Here is a 23679-nt window from a genome sequence, read left to right as displayed (position 1 = left end):
CAGAAAGCCACCCATGTAAAGCAGTAGACTGTGTCAGGGAAAGTACAGAGATTGCTTAACCAGTTGATGCTCGTGAACCTGTGGGACTGTGCTAAATCGAGTAGTGGATGGTAGGGACAGAAAGATGAGCAAGCAAGTAACCAGAGACACCCATCAGCAGTAGCTGATCTTTTCAGTTAAGGCATTCACTTTTTTTATTTTTTAGAATATAGTCTACATCTGTGATTAAAAAAGTTTTAAATAAACTTAAGACATTTAGAAAAACAGTGGAACCCTTCATCATTCTCCGCAGATTCCGGATAGAAGCTCAGTTGGTTCCATTCTGAGGCCTTTGTGGATTTGACAGTCCCTCCTCTGTTCACAGCAAGCAAAGTCCTTCAGACAAGAGGAAAGAACTTTTGCCTTCTTCGTGTTTAAGGGCAGAGGTGGCAGTGGACACGTATTTGCATCTTGAACGTGACAATAATAATAAACAAGGCAACAATAGAAAACAATGTTTTAGGTCCCCACACACGAGGGTTGCATTAGATGTTTGTTTGATATTTAATCCAGTCCCGGTAGCTAGTCACCTTCGTATAAAGCCCAGGCTTGTTTGGCTTTCCACAGTCTATCCCCCAGCTCACTATTCCAATAAGATACCAGATGTTTCTATCACGTGCCGTAACAAGAGGTCCTCCAGAATCACCCTGTGGGGGGAAATAGATAGTCAATGTGATTAGAGTAACTTGCAGCCAGTGAGTCAGTACTAGCTCATCGTGACCCTCGGACAGAGCAGAACTGTCCCCTGTGAGTTTCCAAGACTGGCTGCTTATGGGAATAGAAAACCCCATCTTCAACCAAGTTGCTGCTGGTGGTTTCAAACTGGGAGGCTTCAGGGTTTCAGCTCAGTGTGTGACCACTATGCCACTGGGGCTCCTCGTGATAACAATAGAGGGTCAGAAATGAACATTAATCGGCTGAAAGTTTATTAAGTTAATACTTTGTATTGAAATATGCTTTCATGTTATTATTTCACTTTGCATTAGTGTTATTGTTGTTAGGTGCCGTCAAGTTGGTTCTGACTCGTAGTGACTCTCTATACAGCATCACCCGGTCCTCACCATCTGCAGGAATTTTCTTATGTTTGAGCCCCTTTTTGCAGCCACGTAGTTTTTCTTCCACGATCTTATAGTCATATTTTCATGTCTTTTCCTGGTTTTAATACCACGGTTAAGCTTGCTTCATTGAATGAATTTAAGAGTATTCTATCTTTTTATGTGTTTTGGAATAGTTTGAGTAATGGTTTCCTTCTTTCTCTGAATGTGTAGTAGAACTGTTTCTAGTGAAGCAGCCTGGGTTAGAGATTTTAGAGAGTGAGCTGGGATGAGGAGCAGTTCTCTTTTTATAACACTATTTTCCTACATTTTAATTTCACAGAGTCACATGAAGTAACTTTGGACTATGTTCATTAAGGCAGGTCTACCTAGCGGAGTCATTTGTGTGTGTGTGGAGTTGAGTCTATTCTTACCTCACAGGCATCTTGTCCTCCAGCCAAGTATCCAGCACATATCATTCCTGATGATACAGCACCGCCATAAACAGAAACACGGTTACATACATCATTGCTTATAATCTCTACTTGAGCTTCTCGCAAAGTATTTGGAAAGTGACCTAACGAAGGAAAAAAATGAGTAGACTAAGAATTTCCAGATTATAAGAATTAATTGTTGAGTCTTGCATATTTTAAACTAGTGAGAAAACATTCATCATGAAATCTCAGAACTCTGGCTGAATCATTATACTCAGATTCATTTTGTGCAGATTTAATTTACAGTTCTTGGGTGCCTTACATATATTCAGGGCCATGTTTAGTAATTTTACTCTCACCATCTTATTTAGTTCTTATAGCAATTTCTGAAAAATGGATCTGAATGTTCTTTTCCAGATGAGAATCACCTGAAAGCATCTATCTATTTTACTCACCTATCAAAAAAGAAAATAATACATATCTCATATGTGCTTCTAAGGTTTGAAAAAGAATCTATCTAACTACGTATGACAGTACTTCACCCCTTATGACATGCTTCACCTTACATTCTTAATAAATGGAGGGGATAACAATGAACCATAGGATTCCATATTTAAAACTCACATGTACCAGTTGATGCCCAGTATCTGAAAGCTGCCGTTCAATGTTGTGAAGGAACGGTGAGAATGTTCAAGCTTTTAGAAGACAGTTAGTTTGGTGAGATTTTATCATTCAGTGTAAACTTAATTCTCTGAGTTAAAACTAGTATATTAACTTACTCAAGGTTAACCATTTTGCTGAAAACAAATTGTCTCTTCTCTCTATCCATAATTCTGTACCCAGTCAATTTTTCTATACAAATTTTTGCTTCCTTGAATATTCTGATAGTGAGTCTAACAATATCTGATTATAAAACTTGCTACCAGACAACTTGAAATCCACAATTTTACTCCCTCATAAATTATCCTCTGAATAAATAAAATAGCTCCATATGGCGTTAAGTAGTTAAATTAGGCTTTCTGTTGTTGAAATTAAAGAATTGTAGCATTTAAGATTACAACTAATCATCCTCGACAAAGTACCTAAAATGACTGGACGACTGACAACAGCACGCGTCATGTTGTCCCTTTACTGGAGCAGACTGAGACAGAGGACATCGCTGGGGTCACATGGTGGGGAGGCAGTGCGGTCCGAACTCCCCAAAGTGGAGTGAACCAAGAAGGGAGCAGAGCAGACCCGCAGCTGGAGCAAAGCAGAGCTACGAAGCCTCTGAGGAGCCCCCAAGGTGGGGCTCCAGGCCCAGAGGGGCAGCTCCTGGACAGTCTTGAAGGCCGGTGAACAGACTCAGGATTTTTGTATATTTCTTCTCTCTCTCTTTTGAATTTTTATTTTTTTCTTATTTATTTACTATTTTCATTTAAAAAAATCAGTTTGGGCTATATCATAGTCAGTGTGCCTACCTATATAGGATAGGCACAGGAGGCATGATCAAGGAGAGAGCAGTGGGAAAAACCTGGGGTGTAGGAGTCAATAACGAGGAGGAGATAAGGATCTGAGGCAGGTGTGGGGTGGGGAGGGTATGTCAGAACAACAGCAAACTAGCTCAGAGGAAGTACCCAGAGGCAGAAATAAAGGGAAAGAGAGAGTGGAAAGGAAGGAAGGTAAAAGGAAACAGAGGAAAGACCAAGGAAGCAAAGCAATGGATAGAGGTATAAACATAGCGGTGTACATTTGTAAATACATTAATCCACAAAAAATAGAGATATTGGCCCATGTACATATATTTACATGGTAATACACTGAGGTAGGGGATGGACTTTGGGTCTCTGCTCAGACCCTCCCTCAATACAAGAACACTTTGTTCTAACAAATCGGCAGGCTGAGATGTTTCCCCTCCCAACACAATGGCTGAAGACAAAACTGGTGCATAAGCAAATGTATTGAAGAAGATGGATGGTGTCCAGCTATTAAAATACATAGCGTCTGGTATCCACAGGGAATCCAGGACAGGTGACCCCTTCAGGACCAGTGGTGAGAGTGGCGATGCCTGGAGGGTGGAGGGAATGTGGGTTGGAAAGGGGGAACCAATTACAAGAATCTATGTATAGTCTCCTTCCTGGGGGATAGACAACAGAGAAGTGGACAAGGGGAGTGTTAGACAGTGTAACATATGACAAAATAATAATAATTTATGAATTATTAAGGGTTCATGAGAGAGGGGGAAGGGAAGAGGGGGAGGGAAAAATGAGGAGCCGATATTAAGGGCTCAAGTAGAAGGCAAATGTTTTGAGAATGATGATGGCAACACATGTACGAATACGCATGACACAATGGATATTATGTATGGATTGTTATAAGTTGTACGAGCCCCCAATAAAATGATTAATATAAAAAATAGGCTTGAAGTTACTCAAGCTGCCATTCAGCTGTGAAGCAACAAGTCCGTATGGAAAAAGCACACCGTGATCATGAGGAGTCATAGGGACTGGGTAACAGGCATCAGCAGACACATAACAAACAAAAACATATTGTTGAGAATGAGGGTGGCTGGAGCAGAGATCCAAGGGCCATCTGTACACAGTGGGACAATCTCCCCACAGAGGGGCCACAGGGAAGGGATAGGTTACGAGGGTGCAGTAAAGGATCAATGAAACACACTATAGTCCTCTGGTTCCTTGAGGCTTCCTCACCCACATTACCATGATCCTAGTGCTGCTTCTCAGTTCAGACTAGACCGGTACATGTCCACAGGTAGAGATAAGAGATGGGAGCTCATGACACACAGAATCCAGGGACAGTAGTGGGGATAGTGATACCAGAAAGGTAGGGGGAAGAGGGGGAGAGGAAGGGAGAAAGGGGAACCGATCGCAATGGCACATAACCATACACCCCTCTCCAGGGGGAAGAACAACAGAAAACATTGGGGGAAGGGAGACAGCGGTCAGTGTGAGAGATGAAAATAACAACAATGTACAATCTATCAGTGGGTTATGAGGGTGGGGGAGAGAATGGGGAGTAAAAAAGAGCTGATACCAAGGGCCCAATAGAAACTAAATGTCAAGAAAAGAATAAAGGCAACATATGTAAAAACATGCCTGATTCAGTTGCTGAATGGATTGTGCTAAAAGTTGTATGAGCCCCCAATAAAATGATTTAAAAAATGAAATTACTTGATATTGACTTAGTGGATAAAAGCTATACTATGGAGAAGCACATAAAGATCAACTGCTAGAATCAGGGACCAAGTCAAGACGCAGAGTTGGGAAAATATTACCTTAGGTAAAATCTTCATCTAAAATACATACTTCGGGCAGAACTGGACCTTCATATTATGACAAAAAGATCCGTATATATATATTTATTGTGTATTATTGTGGTTGTGGGTGTCCTTGATTTGATTCTGAATGATAGCGACTCGTGTGACACAATAGGGGTCCCCATAATGTGCTCTAGGACTCGATACCTGTGGGTGCACTCAGCCTTTCTCCTGCGTTGCTGCAGAGGGGGTTGAATGGCCAACCATTCGTTTAGCAGATGAGAACTTTATTATTGTGTGTCCAGTGCTCCTTGTATATTAGTTCCATGTGGTAAAATGTCAAATTTGTCCCTCATAAATCCACAGGCTAAACTATACCACAGACACTCTTTAATTGTCAGCAATATGCATAATCAGAATATTCATTACATAATTGTATGAATAGTATTGAGTATCAGGTAAGAAATAGCCCCTTCGTATTGTTTGCTTGTGGCTATTTCTGTTGAATTTTCTTTTTTTTTTTTTTTGAATTTTCATAATTCATTACATCTGACTCTCTTCTTTGTTGTTTTGGTCATATGTGTCAGGGACTATGTTGGTTGAATCTGTTATTTTGATTTATATCTTATTGCCTAGCTCTTCTCCAATGAAGAGCGCATCTGCTTTGCTCTGTGTGATCGTTTGTGCTGAGATACTCACCATCCTTCGTCAAGGCTCCCCATCCAGTCACGAATGCTGGAGTCTTGGGCACGATGGGAAAGTCGGCATCAGGGAGGCACACTCTGTGCACATCATCAGAAAAGATGACGGGCGCTGAAAGCTTCAGCACCGCGATGTCGTCTTCATGCTTATGGGCAGCATAGTTCTCATGAACGACGATTGACTGTACGTTTCTTTGCATCAGCGAAGGGCTCAGGGTTGTTCCAAAACTAACCATCCACAGTTTGGGGTTTTTGTAGCTGATCATAGATTAAAAGGATTATAGTTGGTTCATTTCTGATCTAAAGTTGCCGGGAATTCTACACGAGCACAGGGCATAAGGGTGGGAGAAGGGCAAATTTTGAAGTCATGATTAATGGGGACCCTCCCACAATATTCGAAACTTCCCTTAAGACAGTTTTGCTTTCTTCGAGCTAATAACAAAACTTTTTGCTAAAAGAGCTTAAATTCCTCTCTCTGGCAGGCCAGTTGGCAATTTAAAAAAAAAATGTGTTATATAAAAGTAATGTAGCTCAGTTAAAGAAAATATTCAGAAATAAATTTGCTATGTATACTCATCTATTTATGCAGGCCCTATATGCACTCATACCATGCACTTCTTTAGATGCACATATTGCTTTGTAGGCAGATGGTAGATAGAATAAGTGAAGGAAAGATAGATACACTGGAGCTATATTTCATATGTCACTTTCTTCCTATTTTACTTAGAATTTTATCTAGAATAGTTTCCCATTTTAAATAAATATCAATATTATTGTAACATTTTATTATTTCTGAATGGCTTATATGTTAAATCTTTGAAAAGTATATGCTACCTCCAAAAAGCACAATGCCCAAAACATTCATGTTAGATAGCCAGGTACATTTTTTATAAGTAGGAATAGTATTCACAGAGTTACAAAAATGTGCAATATATCTCAAGATAATTAGTGAGTATGTTCAAATTTTGATAGTGGTGGCTTATTTTAATGTAAAATTTAGAAGGTTTGGGAATATAGTTTTGGTTAGAACTGAAGATACTCTAATTCTTTCTACTACTGCTCATTAACTGTTGCTTCCTCCTAAGCCTACTGAGGAGTCAGAAATGATTGGGGAGGCTTAAGACGTTCTTGAAGACCCCTGGAAGCACAAGGGTAAAAGACTTTGGCTACTAACTGAAAGATTTGATATTTTGAACTCACCTAGCAGCTCTGGAGGAGAAAAGACTTGCCCATCTGCTTCCATACAGTTGGGTGATTCTACTCTGTCACATGGATCAATATGAACTGTAATCTACTAAAGGGCACACAGAAAACAGCAAGAAGCTACACGTGGGAGTCCCTGAGTGGTGCAATAGTTAACATGCAAGGTTGCTAAAACTGTGCTTAGTTGCTAAATACAAGCCCACACAGAGATGCCTCAGAATAAAGACCTGGTGATCTACTTCTAACCACTAACAACCCTGGGGAGCAAAGTTCTACTCTGATACACAGAATCAACTCTACAGTACCCGGTTCAGACATTTATGAAGGAAATAAAGAGAAGGCAAGAATGACAGGATGTGAAGCTGAAAGACAGGAGTGGAATCAGCAGTCTTTTTAGTGGACTTACGTGTCAAAGCAATGAGCGGCAGATAGGAGCCACTCCTTGCTGATCAAAGTTGCTCCACAGATATGAATCCCACCTATTTGCAGGCTGGCCTGCCATGGCCAGGCGGCCTTGTCTGCTTCATACCCAGGGTAAATCCTCTCCATGGAGGAGGATGGGGACTCCCTCCCAACACCGCAGCCTGTCAGGAGGTAGAATGGCCAGTTTTAGAGACATCTCATGAGGGGTGTATCGATAAGCTTGGGATGAAATTAGGAACACAGCCTCGAGAAAGGTTAATTTCCTGGATTGTTAATTTTGGTGAACTACAGCAATGGCTATTTACACTGAAAAAGACAAACATTATTTTAAGACACAAATGTTTATTAAGCATCTTCCCTGATGATGCATTTAATGCAATTTCATGTGAACTTCCCCACCCCCATATTTTTCTGGGACAGCATTTATGTCCATTTTGCAAATATTAAAGTTGGTGGGCATATGTTAATTTTAAGAACAATTTTCTAAGTTCAGAAATAAGAAAAAGAAATTGTGAAAGAAGTCATCTGCAATGCTTTAAGGGAAATTATTAAGAATTTCCAACAAATCCTTAAACATACTGCCAATTATTAGTATAATTTATTTCCCTTGAGAAGAATTAAATCACTCATTTATTTAGCGATATTATGTACTTTTGAAAAATATTAAATGTGAGGATAAAGTCTAAAAAGAGCGTGCTTTGCTGATGGTGCCCGACTATAAAAAGGGATAGTTACTGGGGTCTTAAAGGCTTGAAGATAAACAAGCGGCCATCTAGCTCAGAAGCAACAAAGTCCACATGGAAGAACACACCAGCCTGTGTGATCGAGTGGTCCCAAAGGGATCAGTTACCAGGCATCAAAGAACAAAAAATCATATCATTGACTGCACACCTCCATGATAGGATCGCTGAAGACAAATGGGTGCATAAGCAAATGTGGTGAAGAAAGCTGATGGTGCCCGGCTATCAAAAGAGATAGTGTCTGGGGTCTTAAAGGCTTGAAGGTGAACAAGCGGCCATGTAGCTCAGAAGCAAAAAAGCCCACATGGAAGAAGCACACCGGCCAGTGCGATCACGAGGTGCCAAGGGACCAGGTATAAGGCATCATGCAAAAAAAAAAAAGATATAAGTGTGTGTATGTATGTGTATATGTGTGTATATGTATATATGTATATATATATACCATATTAAATGAAGGGGGAAGTGCAGAGTGGAGACCCAAGGCTCAAGTGTCGGCCAATGGAGATCCCCTCATAGAGGGGTTTAGGAGAGGAGATGGGTTAATTAGGGTGCGAGGTAGTACCGATGAAGAACACAGCTTTCCCCCAGATCCTGGATGCTTCCTCCCCCCAACTACCATGATCCGAATTCTACCTTGCAGGGCTGGATAGGGCAGAGGCTGTACACTGGTACATATGAGGGCTGGAGACACAGGGAATCCAGGGTGGATGATACCTTCAGGACCAAGGGTGTGAGGGACGATGCTGGGAGAGTGGAGGGTGAGTAGGTTGGAAAGGGGGAACTGATTACAAGGATCCACATGTGACCTCTTCCCTGGGAGAGGGACAGCAGAGAAGGGGGGAAGGGAGACTCCGGATAGGGCAAGATATGACAAAATAACGATGTATAAATTACCAAGGGCACATGAGGGAGGGGGGAAAGGGGAGGGAGGGGAAAAAAAAAGAGGACCTGATGCAAGGGGATTAAGTGGAGAGCAAATGCCTTGAGAATGATTGGGGCAGAGAATGTATGGATGTGCTTTATACAATTGATGTATGTATATGTATGAACTGTGATAAGAATTGTATGAGCCCCAATAAATTGTTAAAAAAAGAACATTTCTAAACACATATTTAGGTTCTTAATAATAACTTTTGTAATTCCACTTAAAAAAAAAGAGCGTGCTTTGAATTTTCTTCTTGATTTCTAAGCATCTCAGTAATATTCTTAGACTTACCGCTGTTCAGAACGTGCTCTGCTTGGACTTTATTCATCTCTAGGGGAAAAAATATGATTTTTCAGCAAAGAAACGTCTGATTTAAAATGTTATACATACATTGATGCTTCTTATTGGGGGGAATTGAACTCATCAGGAAAATCTTACTTTAAAGACAGAATAAACTTCTACATACAAGATAGCCATCCATCTAAAGCAAACTCTTCTTTCAAATGGTTTTTGGACTCGACGGGGATCCTGGTTCATGATGAGAAAAGCATTGACCCAGAGACTGGCTTTGCTTGCATTGGGGGAGAACTGTATCTAGTCATTGAAGTGCCACATTACTCGATGGGAATATAACTTAAAACAGAGGGACATGTAGGACCAGTTTTACATAAGAGCTCGTATATATTTGGAGATGGTTTACTTTTGACTTCATTTTTACAGTGTTGCTATGACAATGACTTCGAAGAAAATCTTGAAATCCTGGCTTCTAGACTTGGTCGCCACGTGGTCCCTGTGGAACGGAATGGAAGACCACTACTGGAATTGACATTCTCAAGCTGTGCTACCCTTGGCCGTGTCTCTATAGTTAAAGTCAGGAAAGCGTGCTCAGTGGTTGTTCCTCAAAATCATTCGAATCTTGCCTAAGGGTAGATAATATATTCAGCAATCTACATGCAAATGTGTTAACATGAAAGTGTTGGATATTTTCCAATCCTGCAAATTAAATAATTACTTAATTTAAGTCATACTCTATGTTTCGGGTGTAAGAGAATATATTCTTTAGAATTAGGCTTCACCAATAAGAATAGAAATCTTCTAATGGCTTCCTTGACTTTTGAAACAATGCAAAATTTTTTTCTAGTTCTAGTGACCTGGTTTTATTTATGTCTTTGATGTATTTGAAACTTCTCTTCTTATCTAGTACTTGATAGTCACTAGGTTTGTGGTCTTTGCCATAGCTCAGCCCTCTGCCAGCACTGTTCCTCCACTGGTCTTTGCAAGGTTGGTCATTCAGAGCTCAGTTTTAAACCTCTTTGCTCAGAGAGGCCGTCTCTGTCAACTTAATTAAATTAGCCCCGCTATCCATTCTCCTCCTTGATCTCATAGTGTCTCCACAAGACCCTTTGTCTAGCCTCATACTCAACGATGAAGTGGGAGGGCTCTCCCCTCCGATCAAGAACATGGCAAGAAGGTCCACTGTCGCCACTCAAGTTTAAAATAGGACTGCAAGATCCAGTCAGCGCAATAAGACAGGGAAAAATAAATAAAATGCCTATAGATCAAAAAGAAAGAAGTAAAATGGTCTCTATTTACAGAGATAATTGTCTACATAGAAAACAAGGAATCTATGACACCAACACACAATAATTAATCCATTTTCTATATATTAGTATTATACATGCGGAAGCCAAGACTTAACAAACTGAACTGATCATCATAATCGCTCCCAATGAGATTAATTATATAAATTAATGCTATAAAATGTACAGGTTTTGTACCCTGAAAATTTAAAAATGTTGATAAAAGAAATCAAGGAATCATAAGTGATGAAAGAAATCATAAGTAAGTGAAGATACATATTAGGTTTGTGGCTTGAAAAATTCAATATTGTAAAGATGCCGATTATCTCCAAACTGATCTACAGGTTTATGGCAATCCCAATAAAGAATAAAAAGGAATGTTAAGGATTATGCTATAGCTGCAGAAAGATAATGTGTTACTACAAGAGAGACATACATCAATGGAATAGAACAGAAAGATCATAAGTAGACCCTCAACAGCATGTTAAACCATTTTTTATCAAGCACATGAGTAATATAATAGTACTGGATCCATTGAACATTCACTCAAAAAAAAATTCTAAACTCCCTGCCATCAATGTCCACTCACAGTGACGGCTAACTTCATAGCGTGGAAATCTTTTCTCCCATAGAACTGCTGGTGGTTTGGAATTGCGGACCTTGCAGTTAACAGCTCAAAGCATAACCACTCTGCTACCAGGGCTCCTTGAACATCACTATTTTGGCAGCAGGGTGGAGGAAAGAGGGGAGCAAGGCTTGAATCATCTACCCAATTCTCACGCTTTATATAAAAATTAACTCAAAGTGAATCACAGGCCCAAATGTTGTCATTAGGTACCATTGAGTCAGTTCAGACCCATTGTGGCCCTAGGCACAGCAGAAGGAAACACTTCTCCTTCCTGCACCAACCTCACAATTGTTCCTATGCTTGAGCCCATTGTTGCAGCCACTGTGTCCATCCGTCCCCTTGGGGGCCTTCCTCTTTTTCATGCTTCCTCTGCCGTACCAAGCATGATGTTCTGCTACAGGGGCTGGTCTCTTCTGACATGTCCAAAGTATATTACAAAGTCTCCCAATCTTTGCCTCTAAGGAACATTCTGGTTGTATTTCCTCCAAGACAGAATTTTTATTTTTGACCTTTTAGTAGTCCATGTTTTTAAAATATATATTCTACATCAACACCACAGTTCAAATGCATCAATTCTTCTTCTGTCTTATTTGTTCAATGTCCAATGTCAGATGAGGAAGTTGAAAATACCTTGTGTCAGGCACACCTTAGTTCTCCAAGTAACATCCTGATTTTCCATACTCTAAAGAGGTCTTGTGATTTACCCAATGCAACAGGTCTTTTGATCTCTTGACTGATGCTTCTATGAGCATTGAGTGTGGAGGGTAACTGTGAACCCAAGCAAGATGAAATCCCCGACAACTTCAATCTTTTCTCCATTTAACATGGAACGCCGCTGCAACCTGTTCACTCTGCATGACTGTGCTGGATTTTGAAATTCCAATGACATAACCTCCAGCGTCAGATCAGCACAAGGCCTCCACATTAGGTCAGACCGAAGGACAAGTAATGGGTGCTCTTAAATGTACAGACTTAAGTGATATGACTAGTGGAGTATATGTGAGGGAATAATGGAGACCTAGCATGGGACAAAGACTTCTACGCACCCCAAAACATACTGTAACAGAAAATATTGCTTAGTTGGGTCTCATCACATTCAGCTCTCCTGGTAAAGACATTCAAAACTCTTACTTGCATGTTATAGGAAGTCGGTTGTAAAATTAGCGTGTTGTGTTGGGTCACCTTTCTTTGCAGAAGTATGGATCGCTCCAGTCCGTCAGGTAGCTATGATTCTATTTTCTAGGCATAGAAGGGTGAGTGACTTCAGTGCTTCATCAACTTGTTGAAATACTTCACTTAGTATTCTGTCAATTCCTCATAGTAAGTAGTGGAAAATGCCAGGTCTCTTTCTACGTGACCCGGAATCATATTTGTGTCCCATGTATTGTGCGTCTTATGTCAATCGTCTTTCCACATTTTGAATTCAGACTGGGACACTTTGATAGGAAAGAAGGAAATGTTTGGTAAAGCAAGGAAAAAATGAGTGTGTTCTGGAATGAAATTAATAAATGTATAAATTGTAACACTGTACTCAAGCATACTAATGATCACATTGCTGGCATGAGACGGGGCAATGTTTTAGTGTTATAACTAAGACTGCTGTGAGCTGGTGACAACTCTACAGCGGTTAACAACATTGCAGGATGAAGATGGGAGTCAGTCCCAGCCCACAGTGACCGCACGCACAAGAGAACAAAATACTGCCCCGTCTTACCCCACGTTCACAGTACTTCCTATGCTTGAACCCAGTGTTGCAGCCACCGTGTCAGTCCGTCTCATTGGGGGCCTTCCTATTTTGCTCTGCCACTGTACTTGCAAGCATAATGTCCTTCTCCATGAATTTGAAAGCATAATGTCCTTCTCCATGAACTCCATCCTTCCTTCGAAGGATCTTACTGGCTATCCTTCTTCCAAGACAGATTTGTTTGTTCATTTGTCAGTCCATGGTACTTTCAATATTTTTCACCAGAATCATAATTCAAATGTGTCAATTCTTCTTCAATCTCCAATCTTTAATCAATGTCCAACTTTCCCATGCACATAAGGCGATTGGAAATCCTATAGTTTGGGTTAGGTAAACATTTGTCCTCAAAGGAAACTCCAAGGTTTTCAACACTCTAAAGAAGTTTTGTGTAGCAGATTTACCCAATGCATTTTGATCTCTTGACTGGAACTTCCATGAACATTGATTGCAGATAGAAGCATAACAAATTCCTTGACTACTTTCATCTTTCCTCCATTTATCATGATGCTAGCTATGGTCCAGGTTTGAGAATTTGGTCTTTTTTTTTACACTGAATTTCAATCCATAATGAAGGCTACAACCATTGATCTTCCTCAGCAAATGACTCAAGTCCCTCTCATTGTCAACAAGCCAGACTGTGTCATCCGCATATTGCAGGTTTTTAATAAGCCTTCCTCAAATCCTGATACCACATTATTCCTATTCACATAACTCACTTCTTTGATTATTTGCTTAGCATACATATTGAATAAGTATGGTGAGAAGACATAATCCTGATGCACACCTTTCTTGATCTTAAATCATGCAGTATTCCCTGGTTCTGTTGGAAGAACTGCCTCTTGATCCATCTACAGGTTCCACATGAGCACAATGAAGAATTCTCTAAGTCCTATTCTCGTAGTTTGTTGTGATCCACGCTATCAAATCCCTGCATAGTCAATAAACCACAAGTAAACAACTCTATGGCATTTTCGGCTTGTAGCTGAACTTGTGGTTAGCAGCTTAATACTTAACTCACTATAACACCAGAACCCCTTAAAAATGTAACAATGGAGAAAAATAATATGTCTTGCCTCTCAAATATGGTAACGAAGTATCTATCTTTAAGAAGCTTTCATCTGATTTCATCTTCTGATCCAAAATATAACCAACTTGCTCTTTTATTGTGCCTGGATTATTAGAAGGAAACTGAAATTTAAGCAATACATCTGTTTTTAAACCATCATTGCTTGACCTGAAAAACAAAATATGAGTGTCAATGAGTTCATAGCTTCAGTAATTATAATTTTAGTTATAGAAGGTATTGCTCAAATATGAGTTATATCTTGAAGAACTGTAACAAAAATGGTTCATAAACTTTAATATAATGATATTCCCCTTCATATATTTAGCAAGAAGCAACTGAAAATTTAAAAAAATTTTACAGGGGTTAAAGGGATAGAGTGTTCAGTGGTAGCTGCTAACCAAAAGGTCTGTACAGGTTTACACACTTGGGAACCCTATGGGGAAATTTTACCGTGTCATATACACTCTGTATGTATTAGAATCAACTAGGCAGGGAGTGAATTGATTCATGAGTTTTTAAATCATATGAATGTAAGTAAAAGTATGCTGCTACACAAGAGGAATTACCGAAACCCAAATGAAGGCCGCACATGATAGTGTGACAAGAGGAAAGTGAAAGGAACTGGAGGAAAGAACTAGGAGGCAAAGGACATTTATAGAGGTCTAAACACAGGCATGTGCATATGTAAATATATTTATATATAACGACAGGAAATAGATCTATGTGCTTTTAATATTATGTTAAGTATTAAGGCAGCAGATAGACATTGGGCCTCCACTCAATGCAAGAACACTTTGTTCTAATAACCCAGCATTCTGTGACCCAGCATTGTTCTAATAACCCAGCATTCACCTGCCCTGACAGATTCACTGAAGACAAAATGGGTGCATAAGCAAATGTGGTGAAGAAAGCTGATGGTGCCAGGCTGTCCTAAGATATAATGACTGGGGTCTTAAAAGCTTGAAGATAAACTAGCAGCCATCTAGCTGAGAAGCAACAAAGACCACATGGAAGAAGCACACTAGCCTATGTGATCATGAAGTGTTGATGGGATCAGGTCTCAGCATCAAAGACCCAGAACAAAAAATTGTACTGATATGAATTGATGGAGAGGGCAGAGTGGAGACCTACAGCCTATCTGTAGACAATTGGACATCCCCTTACAAATGGGTCACAAGGAAGAGACGAGCCAGTCAGTGTGTAGTATAGCACTGAAGAAACATACAAATTTCTTCTAGTTCTTTAATGCTTCTCACACCCCCACCCTCCAACTATCATGATCCCAATTCTACCTTACAAATCCAGCTAGACCAGAGCTTGTACACTGGTACAGATAAGAGCCCACAACACAGGGAATCCAGGACAGATAACCCCCTCAGGAGCAATTATGAGCGTAGCGAAAGTGTGGGTAGAAAGGGGGAACCGATCCCAAGTGGGTGAAGGGAGACAGTCGTCGATATAAGACATGAGCAAAACAATAATTAAAAAATTATCAAGTGTTCATGAGGGAGGGTATGGGGGATGAGCTGATACCAAGGACTCAAGTAGAAAGAAAATATTTTGAAAATGATGATGACAACATATGTACAAATCTGTTTGACACAGTGGATGTGTATATCGATTATGATAAGATCTGTAAGAGCCCCCAATAAAATGATGTAAAATGTATTGCAAAAGAAAAGATGTATTGCTACAAAGTCATAGAAACCTTTACTTAAAAAATATATCAAATATGACACTATTATTTTTTAAGAGCTACCTATACATCAACATCACTTTTTATCAGTTTGTTGAACCGTGTGTAGCTTGTGTGTTGCTGTTATGCAGGAAGCTATGGCAGGAGGGTCACACATAGTAAACAGATTTCAGCAGGGCCTCCAGACCAAGAATAGCCTATGAAGAGGGGATTGCCTGACTCGGACCATTTTAGAGGAAGCAGTAGCTGAAAACCTTAATCCTAGCCTGGAAACATTGTCAAGCAGTGAAGGCCTAATAACTGGAAGTGGATCATTGTCCCAGTGAGTGCTGGAGGATAGGCCTCTAGGGTCTGAAGGGACCAGTAATGTGACTGAGGAATACAGTTCACTGTGGTGACTTGACTTGATTAGGCTATGCTAGTGCAGGCTTTGGGATCATCAAATGCTGATGAAGGGCATGACTCAATGAGAAAAACAGCTGCAAAACTCTACAAATAATCTGACATGTATATAGGAAGTATGAATCTAAGAAAATTAGAAGTCATCAAAAATGAAATGAAAAACATAAAGCCTGATATCATTAAAATGGACTAGCACTGGCCATTTTGAATCAGAAAATCACATGGCTTACTATACAAGGGATGACACAATCAAGCGGAATTCATATTTTTGCATTCATCATCAAAAAGGACATTTCAAGATCTGTCTTGAAATATAATACTATTTGTGTTCGGATTATGTCTATCCACCTTCAAGGAAATTCAATCAATACAATAATTACTCAAATGTGTATACCAACCACGAAAGCTAGTGATGAAAAAAAAGCTGAAGAATTCTACTAGCATTTTCAGTCTGAAATTGATTTAACATGCATGCAGATGCATTGATAATTATTGACAATTGGAATGGAAAAGTTGGAAACAAAGAGGAAGAGACATAGTTGGAAATTATGATTTGGGTGGTAATGATGCGTCATGGGGAACTTGTATAGGAATCAAAAGGCAGTTGCACAAACCATAAAAACATATAAGGTAATATTGCATGGCTAAAACTCAAGACAGGCTGAGCCAATGTCGTATCCTCTCATCATGCTTATTCAATCTGCATGAAAAGCAGCTAATCAGAGAAACCAGATTATATGAAGAAAAATGAAGAATCTGCATTGGAGGAAGGCTTGCTATTAATTCTACTGCCATGGGATTCAGTTGAAAATCATTGTAACTGTCTGGTTTCTGGCAAAAATCTTTATGGGAACTGATAGTTTAAATTTCCACTGCAGAGTGTGGGTTTGAACCATAGACCTTGTGGATAGCAGTCCAACACTTACCAACAACTCCACCATGACTTCTTAATATTTAAAAAGGTGCTTATTATAAGGCATACATAAGTAAAAAAATACAAAGATTCTTAATGGTTGTAAGAATCTTTAACTGAAATGCAAAAGTCTTAAAAAGCAACCAACAAATATACTTCATCTCCATCCCAGTTAAGCAATACTCCCTATAGGTGCTTTATAAAGAAGTAATAGCAATTGAATGTAATTATTTTAAATGATATTTTCTCTTAGTATATATAAGATTTTTAGAGCTGTTCCAAAAATAAATAATTGTTGAATAACTAAATAACATAAACTTGCCTTTTTAGCATACAAATTAAGTAGTTGTGATTACCTAAGGTTGACAACTTGAGACTTGATGTAGTGATGACTTAAACTGGATCTTTGAAATATACTGTCTATCTGAGAAAAGAAAAAAGAATAGGAATTTAAAAAATATTAACTTCACATCTTAAACGAATAAATAAATAAATCACAATAAAAAGATTTTTAAAAAGTTTTCTTACATAAAACTTGTGATTTGAATATCAATTATGATATTTGATTTTTAATCTTAGAAGCACATTTGGGCATAATCTTGTTTCCATAAAGATTATTTCTGTAATTTGTTGTTGAACAAGTCACATAGTCAAAATGATTGATATAAAAGTGACATGAATCAGAGATTTCAAATAGCCATGCGAGCTTGCACACCCTGCTTGATGTCACTTGGCTACTGAGCATTTTGAAAGCTCAGTAGGAACGGGTTGAGCACTCACTTGTCAGCCACTTTCATTCTAGTTCCACATTTTCATCCTCATGGAGGTGATTGTCTAATCAGATTTTTAGACTTTAAGTAAAACTTTTAAGCCAAATTTTGATACCAGTGTAAATGTGGGAGAGAAAGAGAATATATTGTTTTAGCACTTCTTCAAAGAATACTCATTTCAAAAATATATATGAAATGATTACTTATCATAGGCTAGGATTATGAATTCCACTTGCTTGTCATTTTAAACTTTCTGAGTAGATAATTTCTCTGTGGGATAAATTCCTAGGACAAATTATTTCTTATTAATACTGCAGTTGTTTTCAGAATCTGTCAGGTCTGCTTTTGATCACTGACTCATCACACTGGCTTGTCAAGAGAAAGGAATGAATCCTATGTGAGCCTGAGTCTCAGCTTAGTCCCCTAATTCAGAAGAGATGAGCTGCCAAATTCAGAAACTGGGCTAGGCTGCTTAAGTGCTTGTAACTGCATTGATTACATTTATGAAGTTTCCTTTGGTGAAATGTCCTGTAATAATACATTACGTAGGTTGCTGAGTAGAAGTTCATTGAGAAATAACTTGTTACTATTCAAAATGCCCATACTTTACCCTTTATTAAAAAAACATTTTAATAGGGGCTCATACAGCTCTTATCACAATCCATACATACATCAATTGTGTAAATGACATTTGTACATTCATTGCCCTCATCATTCTCAAAACATTTGCTCTCCACCTAAGGCCCTGGCATCAGCTCCTCATTTTTTCCTTCCCTCCCTGCTCCCTCTCCCCTCATTTACCCTTTAAATCAGAAGAGTAAATTTTAAAAAATGCTATGTGATATTTACATATGATAATATGATGGTATAATAATGAATACATATTCATTGCAAAAAAACCCAAAATATCCTAACACTATTAAAATCATTCCTAAATCACTGTCTAGAAAAAATTACTATTAAGATTTTTAGTACATATACTTCTAGATTTTAGAGTCTAGAATTGGCATGCTTCTTCCAATACCTTTTTAATTCCACGACTATTGCTCATATTTCCCTGTAAATTACAGCTTGTGAACAATATACTTTCCATGGTAAGTGAGCACATAAATGTGGATAAAGAAATTCTATAGGTAATCTCAACTCCATTACAGAAATGTTGCTGCAATTGTAATAGATAGCCTAAATAGGGGTGAGAAAATGAGGACCCATGGGGCAAATCTGGCCTGATGCTTGTTCTTTAGTTCACAGTCTTAAGAATTATTTTTACATTTTAAATAGTTGACAAAAGGAACCATATTTTTGTCACATGAAAGTCATATGAACTTCAAATTTCAGTGACCATAAATAAAGCTTTATTGGAATACAGTGGCCCTTGTTTATATTTCTCTAAGATTGCTTTGGGTTAACAATGACAAATAGGAGTAATTACACATTAAATATATGGCCCAAAAATACACAAATTATTTGGTATCTGTCCCTTTCTTGAAAACAAATGGTTTATCCCTAATTCAATATTTGTATCTTCTCTCTTTTGTTTTTGCTGTCTACGCTTGTTCTCAAGGGCACAGGACTGATACTAGGAAAATGGTCATTAATAGGGATACACCAGTTTTTTTAAGCACATACAACCCTAAGCATCCAATAATTCACCAATCAAGAATATATGTGGACATAGAAAAGCAATGTAACAGGCTGGTAAATGTCAAGGAGGTATGGAAAAAGTTCTCTGAGAACACAGAGAAACGAAGGTTAACATTTAATCAAACACTAATTTTTCATACCCTGTCTTCACTCCATCAATTGCATTGCAGAATAACTCTGGAAGGTGAATAAAATTGCTCCTATGTTGTAGTTGAAACAAGCAAATCAGCTTTGGAAGAAGTCTGGCCAGAGAGGTCATCACCAGCAAGGCTGGCTACTCTTCCTCCGAAGCCCCGCAGGGGGATGAGGGGCGCAGTGACTGCGTCAATGGACTCCGTCAGGGAACAATTGCAGGGCTGGCGCTGTGCAGAGCAGTGCTTCCTGCGGCCCTGCTTAGGGTCACTATGCGTCAGAACTGAGTCGATGGCCTGTTGACCTGTTGCTATGTGCCATCGAGTCTGTTCCGACCCATAGTGGCCCTACGCAGAGCAGAACACAACAGCGTTCCTAGGCCTAACCAAGTGCCGTCTTTGTCTTGGTTCTTTGGAAAGGAAGGTTCAGGGATTTCCCCTCCAAGCCCAGTGAGGTTGTCTTTGCCTAAATTTTCTGTCCCAGAGGAGGTTTAACTATTGAGTTGACATTTCCTCGGTCTGGTCCTGGAAACCCTGTATGCACTTACAGGTTCGTTCAATTACCTATGCACATCAGGTGAGTACTAGCTTACTATGAAAAAGAAGTGCCTATGGCTCACTGTGATGGAATTGGTCAGCTAGAGGCCCCACAGGGAGAGGGTGCTTCTTGAAATTGACAGGGAGGTAGTGTGTGTGTGTGTGTGTGTGTGTGTGTGTGTGTGTGTGTGTGTGTGTGTAAAGAGAGAGAGAGAATACATATACATGTATACGTTTATATTTTATGTTAACTTGATGCTCCTGTGTGACGGAATGGGTAGAGTCCAATCTCTCAATCAGGGCACAGCTTATTGACATCTCAGGGGTGCGGCTTATTTTATGAGATTTTCTGTAGAAAACTCTTTCTTGTGCTCCTGTTGGTCTTCCTGCTTGCCTGAGTGCTATGTTCTATGTCTGGGGTTTGACCCATGTGGCCTCTGTACCCTGGGAGCTGGGGCATTCTGTCATGTTCCTTATGATTTTATACTACCTGACTGCACTCAGCAGCCCATGATGTCCTCAACTCCCTTTGCCTTCAGCTTCATCAGCTTGCAGTGTGAGACGGATCAAGCTAGCATCTGACATTTAGACCTGAATTGGACTAGGCTAGGCTACTACCTTGGTATAAATTTCTTCTTGATAAAAAGTTATTTCTTATACATATATGAATGCACTTGTTCTTGTTTCTTTAGCGAATCCAGTCTAATACAAAAACACAAGGAGATTTCAAAAAGTTTATAGGAATAGAATAAAAAGATAATGAAAACTTTATTTTAAAAATGTTTAGAAATCCAAGATAGATGAACTCTTCAGGGCCAGTGGTGAGAGTGGCGATGCCTGGAGGGTGGAGGGAATGTGGGGTGGAAAGGGGGAACCGATTACAAGAATCTACATATAATCTCCTCCCTGGGGGATGGACAACAGAGAAGTGGGTGAGGGGAGATGTCAGACAGTGTAAGAAATGGCAAAATAATTTATGAATTATGAAATGTTAATGAGGGAGGGGGATGAAGAGGAAGGGAGGGGATGAGGAGCTGATATCAAGGGCTCAAGTAGAAGGCAAATGTTTTGAGAATGATGATGGCAACAAATGTAAAAATGTGCTGACACAGTGGGTGTATGTGTGGATTGTGATAAGAATTGTACGAGCCCCCAATAAAATGATTTTTTTAAAAAAGAAAAGAATTATACCTTATAGGGATCAGTTTGGGGCTAATCTTTGTCATTAACTCTCCTAAATTTAGACAAGCTCAGACAATGCTATTATCACAACCAACGTTTCACAAGTAACTTGCAATTTTATTAGCTGACAGAAGATAGAATTAGGATATGAATATAAATATTTCTAACTTAAAAGTGTAGCTACTCTGTAATTATATTTTTTTAACTAAAATTTCTTTGTTGTGTTTTGTTTACATTTTGATCAATTTGGAGGTAACACAATATTGTCCATTTCTGTCATATGCAATGTACAATTCACTAATATTAATTTTGCTTTTCATGTATTTCAGCCATCATAAAAATTCCAATTAGTCTGTTGAATCCTTCAACAGACTTTATCACCTACAGTTTTCCCTGCTTTGGCTGAAGAAACACTTCTCATCCTGACAGGAATAATCTGATATTTTTGACTTATAAATGCTGGGTTCAATTGAGGCTGTATACAAACATTTAACAGCCCTCAGACCATTATAACCTATCCTGACAAAATAACTAAATCCTGAGTATTTCTTACCTGAATTATAACTTGTCAACTTCCATGATAAACCCTGTAGTCATGAGCATTGTCTGTGGGTTCAATGTGGTCTTTGCAATGAATTAAAGCCCCCAGAATATTAAAAGTAGAGTGTTGCAGAAGGCAGAACACCAGTTAGATCTTGATTTCACATAAACATAAGTATTGCTTTTGTATAATCATATGTCACTCTTGTTTAAGGCATATTTTAAAAATAATGGAAAATTCAAATTGAACTGAGCAGAGTGTACTGTACCTGGGAACTCTGATGTGAATGCACTTAGAAATGTACTCACCTTGCCTTTAGCACCCACTTAACCCTCACAATAGCGTTGTCAGTGTCGTGACGATGCCCAGAAAGCGCAGACTTACCTCACTAGTGATTTTTTGTTTCAGGTCAAGCTCACTTTTCGAGTGTTCTACTGAAAAATCAGGATTGTATTCAATACTGGGGATTTGGAAGGAAGCCTGGTAATAGTAAAACTTCTGATCTGGATTGGAGAACACAAGGAGATGGTTGCGTTTAGTGATAAGTTTAGGGGATGAGACACTCTGAAAATGTTACAGACGCGGCAAACTCTGGGAATTAAACAGTCAATAGCTTCTGGTTGATACATCCTTCTAGCCATTTCTTGAGACCACACATAGTCACTGTTGTCATCAGTTATGTCTTCAGACAATGACCACCTGTTAGTGGTAACTGGTTATTTTAAGACAGTAATTGAATAGTGATGGAATGAAACATATTCTCAAATGTTGGCCTCAAAGTTACAATTGCTTCTACACTAATTTTATTCAGTTTACTAAATATTGTTAAACCACAAAATAGTATGTTATGTGAATCTATTAATTGATATAAGAACTTATAATGCTTAAGAGATATTATAGTGAACTAATCCAAATTTGTAATGCTGGAAGTAATTTTTATTTATAAAGAATAATTTTCAAAAAAAAAGGAAGAATTTTCCAAATGTACCAAAATTTACTTGAATAAAAATTGCATTTGAATATACTAGAATATATCATGGTGTTGAAATAAATTGAGTAGGCTTTCAAATTCTCAATAAAATATAGTGAACTAGAAACTTACTATATGCCAAGAAATAAACAAGGAGACCGATGATTATTGACAGAACCAACACAACGGCTGCAATGATAAGGGCAATCATCCAGGGTCTGAGAGAGCTTGTTCTTCTGCCCAAGATTGCTGGCCTTTGGAGAGAGTTGAATATTAAAAAGAGATAGGGCTTTAACATCATAATCAATATATCATGCTTTTGTGTGTGTGTGTGTGTGTGTGTGTGTGTGAGGTGGTGGTGGTTATAGATCAATGGTTTTAGAATTCCTGTTCAACTTCTCTTGTTTTTGATAATATTTTAACATATTTCCCTATAACGATAAAACCAATAATAGAAATAACAATATATTTGATAAAAGAAAGAAAATGTACTGAACATGATGATGGCAGCAATTTTGCAATATAGTTGATCTAATAGAAATTGGTTTGTAATATTATCTGTAAGAGCTCCTAATAAAATAAAGGGAAAAAACCAAAACAATATATTAGATATCTAACATTTTTATTTTGATTAGAAAGTATGTGTGATACTACAATTGACTAGTGAACATGCAGGTTCATGTATTTCCAGTCCATTAAGTCCTCAAGTGTTCTTTTTTCTTTCTAAATGAACTAATACCATATATTAACTCATTTGGTTAAAATTACAATAAGCCTCAGAAAACTGGGGGATTTGGTTGCTCTTCCCATTCAAGGGTGAAAATAAAGAGTCACATATGCTTAGTGGAGCCTCAAAGTTGGATACCGGAAGAATCTGATGCAGCCTTTAGTCTGTTGGGGCCTTTTCACATCTCTCTACTTAAATACATCACCCACATTTACAGGCCAAGTAAATTGTAAAGGATATGAAAGACAGCTAAAATGTGGTGCGCTGAAAAATAATTTTTTGTGCATCAGAAATGTGGAAAAAAACGTGGTGAACTGAAAAAAAAAAGGAATGGGAAAAAAAGAATCATAAGGAAAGAGTGGCTAGCCAAGACCAAAGAGATCATTAATGAAC

At 38.6% G+C, this 23679-nt stretch overlaps 1 protein-coding gene across 1 annotated transcript; it reads right to left on the bottom strand.

Moving 5' to 3' along the window:
* Positions 1–524: 524 nt before the first annotated feature.
* Positions 525–22857, bottom strand: LOC142442427 (transmembrane protease serine 11G-like). The gene is made up of 9 exons (XM_075543570.1): positions 22692–22857; positions 21974–22092; positions 17141–17208; positions 13781–13941; positions 9047–9085; positions 7074–7251; positions 5463–5722; positions 1508–1650; positions 525–686 (listed from the first exon to the last, which is right to left on the bottom strand). Exons 1-9 carry the CDS (start codon positions 22855–22857, stop codon positions 525–527), a joined length of 1296 nt encoding a protein of 431 aa, XP_075399685.1.
* Between the last annotated feature and the right edge of the window lie 822 nt (positions 22858–23679).

This window comes from Tenrec ecaudatus, chromosome 3 (assembly GCF_050624435.1).
Source record: "Tenrec ecaudatus isolate mTenEca1 chromosome 3, mTenEca1.hap1, whole genome shotgun sequence".
Taxonomy (NCBI): Eukaryota; Metazoa; Chordata; class Mammalia; order Afrosoricida; family Tenrecidae; genus Tenrec; species Tenrec ecaudatus.
Note: the sequence above shows the minus strand (reverse complement) of the source record. Positions and strands in the feature narration are given on the sequence as shown.